This window comes from Alosa pseudoharengus, unplaced genomic scaffold (assembly GCF_046254945.1).
Source record: "Alosa pseudoharengus isolate Yale_2024_CS ecotype anadromous, Long Island Sound unplaced genomic scaffold, YU_APseudo_1.1 YU_APseudo_1.1_scf_14, whole genome shotgun sequence".
NCBI lineage: Eukaryota > Metazoa > Chordata > Actinopteri > Clupeiformes > Clupeidae > Alosa > Alosa pseudoharengus.
Genome location: NW_027468609.1, coordinates 28,946,322 through 28,953,115, shown reverse-complemented (window position 1 = coordinate 28,953,115; position 6,794 = coordinate 28,946,322). Strand labels below are relative to the sequence as shown.

Below are 6,794 nucleotides of genomic sequence, written 5' to 3'. Positions count from 1 at the left end.
TCATTTAAAGTTGATGTAATCGTGTTGGAAGAGCTCATAAATAAAGACGTTATGTCTTATTATGGAGAGTGAGCACTAGAAAACCAGCCCTGGAGAGCAGGATTCTAGTGTTTTGTTATCTTAATTCCTCCCAGCAGCTTCATTTTTTAAAAAGATGAATGCTGAGAGTTGAGGGTCTGTGGTTGAGTTGATGTACAAATCAAGGAAAGTTATTCCCTTTGTATCATCTCCCTCTCTGGCACTCTCTCCAATCTCCTACTCTTCTTTCTTGATTAATGACGCAGGGTCCTGTGACGAAACGGTTGGATGACCGGAATGGTGGGAGTTTGATTATTTTCTCCTGTTTTCTGTTCCTCGAGAAAGTGGTGTTGGGAAATCAAATCACTTTTCAAGATCCAACCTGCTCTCCAAGAGTGGGCTTGATTTTCTGTTTGTTTAAAGTTTGACATGATCAATAGTCAGGCCTACTCTCATCCTCCAACAAATCTGTACCCTCAGGTTTTAAAAAAAAAAAATATATATATTATTTTAGATACACTCAGCCTTTCTTTTTTAGATACACTCAGCCTTTTTTTCATTCAATGTTATGCTTTTAGATTGTTTGTGGTTCCTAGGTGTATCAACGGCATAAATCACATGCATCAGACCATAAAACGTTGTTGTGAAAGGTGCATCTTATCTGTGTGGTCCGCCACCTGCCAGATCGAGCCACCTTGTAAATAACTGAGCTGTGGAGGAGGGGGGAGCTGCACATCAGTCTTTAGTGTTTGCATAGAGATGAGGGACAGGCTAACTGCTGCACATCTGTCTTTAGTGTTTGCATAGAGATGAGGGACAGGCTAACTGCTGCACATCTGTCTTTAGTGTTTGCATAGAGATGAGGGACAGGCTAACTGCTGCTGGCTGCACAACAATAACCAGCCCTGCCATGCTCTCCTTCTACTCCATCTGCAGGTAGAGGAGGACATCAGGGGAGTGGGGTTCTACTGTATGTTGTGAGGAAGAGGGCTTTGGGGACCCCTAGAGGTTGCATAGGGACTTGCCCCCAAGCTGCTTTGGCTGGCTGTTTTCCAACATGGGGTTTGTGTAATTCCATGCGGCCCACTGTGAGGTGGCAAGTTGTGATTTTGAGGTGCAGCTTAATTATGTGTGGCTGCGCAATTAGAGATGGAGAAGGGTATGTAAGGCATACCAGGGGCTTCTGTGTAGAGTTGTTTTTGTCCGTATATCCCAAACACTAAATTAATCTTTGCTGACTCAAATACTTTTTGGCTGTATAGTTAAATTATCAGATGGTATCATCCATTGCATTGCAATACATTACATTACATTACATTACATTACATTACATTACATTTGCCTGATGCATTTTTAACCAAAGCGACTAACAACATGGTTAATAGTTTAAGCTTTTTAAAGCAATTTTCTCAACAATTCTAGGACAATTTAAAAAAAGGTCTAGTACAATAAGAATAAGTGCCTCAGTGAGTGCTGTTTTTTAAACAATCAAGAGTCAGTTCTAGTCAGGTGGTACAGTAAGTGCTAGGATCAGCAAGACTAGTTGTAAGTAGTGCTATGAGAGTAGATGTTCTCTGAAGAGCTGCGTCTTCAGGAGTTTTTTGAAGATGGAGAGGGATGTCCCTGCTCTAGAACTGGTAGTGAGTTCCACCAACGAGGAACAACAGATGAAAAAAGTTTGGATTGGCCTGAGCGTACTAGTGGCAGAGCTAGACGTTGTTCGTCTGTGGAGCGCAGCGGTCTGGAGGTAGCATATGCCTGCATGAGATCATTCAAGTAAGTGGGAGCAGAACCAGAGACTACTTTGTAGGCAAGCATCCATGTGCAATATCGGCTGTGGAAGTGATGCATTTTCCTACATAGATCACTGGTAATCCCCCTATTTCTATTTTTTTGCATAGAAGTTCATTATTCTTTGCTGTACTTTTAGTATGCAAAATTGTACATTTTACTCTATAATCAAGAATTTGAATTAATCACCATTATGTAAGTCAATTTAAACGTTCTACATGGAACCACCAAAACTTAATGAGCACTATATGGTTCTTCTTTCATGTAAGAAATGCTCACTCCGTTCTGCTAACTGGACCAAGAGCATGGAGCATGCTGCCACCTTATGGATAGCCTGCAGATTGTAGCATATAACACTGTGTTTATGAAGTTGGACATTGAAGATCATACTTGGCTTTCAAACAGTCCCTCCTGTTTCTTTTCCATGACCCAGTTTCAAGAAATGTCTGTCAAAATTTCAGTCAACAAAGTTTTCATTGTTGTGATGAAGACCTCACTAGCCTTTGTGTTCCAGTAGAATTTCATGAGCTTTGATGTTTGTATGTTTTCTTCCTCTACCAAGCAAAAAGGCTGCCTTTAAAAGCTTTCCTAATCTTGGAGTTTCACTTCAAGGCAATCGTGAGCCCTGTGGAAAGGGTAAACAGTCTGCTGTGGCCGATTGTTTAACGTGAACAAATGTATACACAAATGTACTTAAAGCAATTCTGTTTATTAGATCTCTTTTCAGAAAGCAGTTGTCCCACTTTAAGTGAAATAGACACTTTACAGTGAACAAGAAAAAAAAAGAACAGAACAATTTCGCTCTTCAATCATCATTATTCTTGTTGACAATAAATCATGGTTAGATTCTATCAAAGAAAAAAACCCATCCACCAAAATGTTAAGTAATGTTGCCCAAAGATAGGGAGTGGAAATTCTGAGCAGTGACAACTCTCAACATGCATAAAACCCATGACCAGCATGGAATTGCACATCCTTGCTTTTGACATTGTTGTGATGCTCCTCAATTCTATAGTTCCACTGCAAAGATACAGTTGTGCTAACAACAATAAAATATAATATTATGGCATAAATTACATTTGGTAAGAAAATAAATATCAATAGAATACCATTAGCGCATTTAAATATGTTCTTGGTTGTTTAACGTGGGGTTAGCCTTAGATCAGTTTCTAAGTACATCCAACAGTAATGGCTTACTGTGGGGGAATCAAACACAAATGAATGCATCCACTTAATGCAGTAAAGTGCTCTATGTTGATGTAGCTTCACATTACTATATTCTTCAGATGTTCTGCAGATTTAGATGCTATATTTGAGATAGTAATCTTGTTCATCTGTGCTTGAAGGCTGCATTAATACATTACTTGATTGTTTTTGTAAATGGGAAGACTGCAGCAGAAGTGTGCATAATGACAAAAGTGAGAAACTGCATTCTGAGAATGTGTGTGTGTATGTTTGTGTGTGTGTGTGTGTGTGTGTGTGTGTGTGTGTGTGTGTGTGTGGGAGGTGACCTCATGTATGTATGCATCTTATGGAGGCCTATGCCATCACAACGCCTTCCTCAGAGTTAGGGACTCTCCTCGATGGAGCGCTTCTTGGCGAACAGGTGAGTGGGGTCGCGGGTGCGCAGGCTGGGCTGGATCTTGAACATGGGGGCCATGGCCCAGCGGTAGCCTCCGCGCCCTTCCATGTCTGCGTGGCCGCCGGCGGACACGTCGGAGGGGCAGGACTTGGTCTGCAGCAGCTGGAAGAGGATGTACATGTCGGGGCCGAGGCGGGACATCAGGCCGGCGCGCACAGTCGCCACGGTGTCCTCGTCGCACTCCATTAAGCTTTGCAGGAGAGTGCTGTAATACCTACGACAAACGCAATACAGAAATGCAATCATGTATGACGTGTTTTTTGTAACACTGTTTCCCAATTTATCACACCAATGTGTAGTATTATTGAAGAGACCCCAAAATCACTACTCTTTGTGATGAATGTAACATTAACTGCAGTGTTTTTAAATGTGTGGAGAAACTATTGTTTTATGTAACTCCTACTGAGGAAAAAAGCATCTCAGGTGAAGAAGTACCTGTTAGGGAAATGCATGGGCACCTGGACTACCTCTCCGATGGCGTCTGGGTTGGTGCGAGCCACCTTGCAGATGTCCAGCTTGCTGTAGCAATCCTCTTGCACTTCAGCAATCATCTTTTGGAATGATGGGCAGTGGCGGATGGACTGGAAGACCTTGGAAGTGATGCCATTAGCCATACACTTCAGGCTTTCCTTCACAAAAGTCTTACCCTGCAGAAGATAAACAAAATATCAGCCACCAGGCTTCAGCTTCTCCTATAGACTATCACTTTATATACAGAAAACTATTTCTTGTTATTTCTTGTTAACCTTCTGTTTTATTAACGAACTCTACAAGTGTCTGCATACCTGTGTGTTAAAAACAGCAGCAGCACTAAAAAAGTTGTTGCAAATTTCATGCATGCCGTCCGTATCACAGGTAGAGTTCTCCAGACAAGCAAAGGTACCGCACCCCACTTGCAGAGCACCATTGAGACAGCGAGCTACATCAGCTGAAAGAGAGAAAGAGACCAATTGAGAAAGTGTGCGTGTGTGTGTGTGTGAGAGAGAGAAAGAGAGAGAGAGAGACGCTGTATACTGTATGTGGAGCCTGATAATTAAGTAGTCTAGAATAGTCTACAGGTATGGCTGGTACACTCTTCAGTCGCAATTAAGCTGGGTTTAAAGGTAAAATTAAACATTCCAGTCTGGAGTGAAATAGGCATACATGTTTACACGAAAACAGTAATTCCGAACCAGAGGAACGACTGTATGTTAAGGATAAAGAACTTACATGGACTGTTGGATGAAAAACGCGCTCTTCTGGACGAGCTTCCTTCTTGGTCCATGTCGTAGGCAGATGCGGCCAGGGCGACGAACAAGAGAAACCCACTTTTGTGTAGCATTTTGTTAAACTGTGAGGTCTCAACTCTACACGCAAAATAAAATAGATGTTACGAGGCTGCTGAGAGGTTTGAAACGGTCCAGAAAACGCCCTTGTTTCGCTTCTCAAGGCGAGACAATACTGGACAGGGAACAAACTGTTGTTTTTATAGCATCTCTGCAGCAGTGATTACTTTCAAATTTAGTCATGCATATCACTCGATCTCCAATCACAGCATTCCAACCTGGAGAGGGCTTTTTCAAATGTCAGTTTCCACTACAGAACTTTCCGTGCGCTCATATTTATTCATGGTATTAGCATTCCGCTGCTATTTCAGTCGTTGCAGAAACATATTGGTGAAGGGGTAATAGAAAAAAGTAAGACCTTGGAAACACCTAGTTTTAACTTGCAGGTTATCTTATCATCATGTAACCTAATAGTTGAAACATTTGAGAACTATTTGGAGTTTCCCCATGCGTCAGTGTCTTGGAGACAAGGACAAGGATACCTAGGAAGACTGACACATGAACTTGTTGACATTGTAAAACGAGCATATCCTTATCATTTCCAAATGCCTCTGCGTTTGAAGGAGAGACCAAGTACTGGAGACTGTACGGCTTCTCTCCGTCTAATCCCCAGGGGCAGATAGATGATATGATGTATTCTATTTGATTCCTGCGAAGAATATCAGCTCATCTGAATGTTTGATCAGGACTTAAAAACGATATTTTTGCTTTTCTCCGCAGTGCCAAAGGGTTCTCTCTGCGCTTTAGGAGAAACATCAATATTTGTCTGGTTCTCTTGGACCTCTTGTCAAGATATTCTTCAAATCCCTACCAAGATAATCTAAACAAAACGGAATCTTTGTAAACTGAAATATTCAAAGTTAAAGTTAACCATTGACAGCCTATTACAGAGGCTGTGAAGATTAAATAGGTGGCAACCATAAATGAATTATTATGATAATTATGAGAAACGTTCTTCAAATTATTAATTTAAACATTTAATTGCAGTGTTGTGTGCATCTTCATTGTTTGCACCAATGGAAAATCAATAAAAATGGGAGGAAGTTGACTGTTTTCCATAATGAACCTCATTGCCATAAACACCTAGCTTTCCAAAAGCACTAAGCTGATAATGATCAAAGAGCTTAGTTGTTTTAGGACAAGTGAGTGCTATTTTTGTTTAATTACCTTTGTTCCCACGCTCCTACACACAGACTTTGTGGACAGCTGCATTTGGTGGATAATTCACAGAGTCTACCATGCTCATTTCCTGGAGTAGAATGTCTAAATGAACAGTTAAACTAAATGTATGTATGGAGACACAGTGGAACTTGGAAAACCTATTTTCACACTGCATAAGGTTTAAACCCATTGACACTGTGGATTTGTTTGGACCTGTTTGAAAACATATCAAATGAATGAAACTGTCACACAGCCATTGAAGAATGAATCAGGATGAAGATGCATTTGAATCGGCTATACGAAGCACCAAAACTACATCAAAGATATTCTCAAATGTTTGTTTGAAGGTTAAATATCTCCACTCTGTTATAAAGACTCAGTGAGGTCAGAACATGGCATATTTGGCACAACAATGACTAAAAATATTTTACAGACCAGTGCACATTGCAAAAGTCCTTGGCAGCTTCACGCCTTCTGGTCATGTCAAGACTCTCTCTAGCACTTAAGATGAATGTAGGAGAAACTATAAATGTCTCGAGTGGGAAAAATCTTTTTCACAACTAGTTGTTTACAGGCGGTTGTTGGTTGACACAATAAGACAAAGGATGGGGTTTTCACGTCACAAGCCATCCTTCTAGGGCATGCCATCTCAATCAAGCCCCATAAAGGCCATTTGAACAACTTGGCCAAAGTAAATTATCTTATAAACGTCATGACCTATAATAACTTTTAACATTTTATTATGTATGTAGAGAGGATGACCATGCCATTGGTTGGCGCTCATATGGAATTATTGAAACAATGGTGCAGCGACTGGATTTGGGAGTCTCTGCTGGCTAAAACAAGGTATTACAAGT

The 6,794-nt window shown here is 40.9% G+C and overlaps 1 protein-coding gene across 1 annotated transcript; it reads right to left on the bottom strand.

Annotated features, from left to right (window-relative positions):
- Positions 1 to 3,376: 3,376 nt before the first annotated feature.
- Positions 3,377 to 4,772, bottom strand: stc1l (stanniocalcin 1, like). Its single transcript, XM_076283309.1, has 4 exons — positions 4,661 to 4,772; positions 4,237 to 4,379; positions 3,887 to 4,098; positions 3,377 to 3,665 (listed from the first exon to the last, which is right to left on the bottom strand). The coding sequence occupies exons 1-4, from the start codon at positions 4,770 to 4,772 to the stop codon at positions 3,377 to 3,379; spliced, it is 756 nt and encodes a 251-aa protein (XP_076139424.1).
- Between the last annotated feature and the right edge of the window lie 2,022 nt (positions 4,773 to 6,794).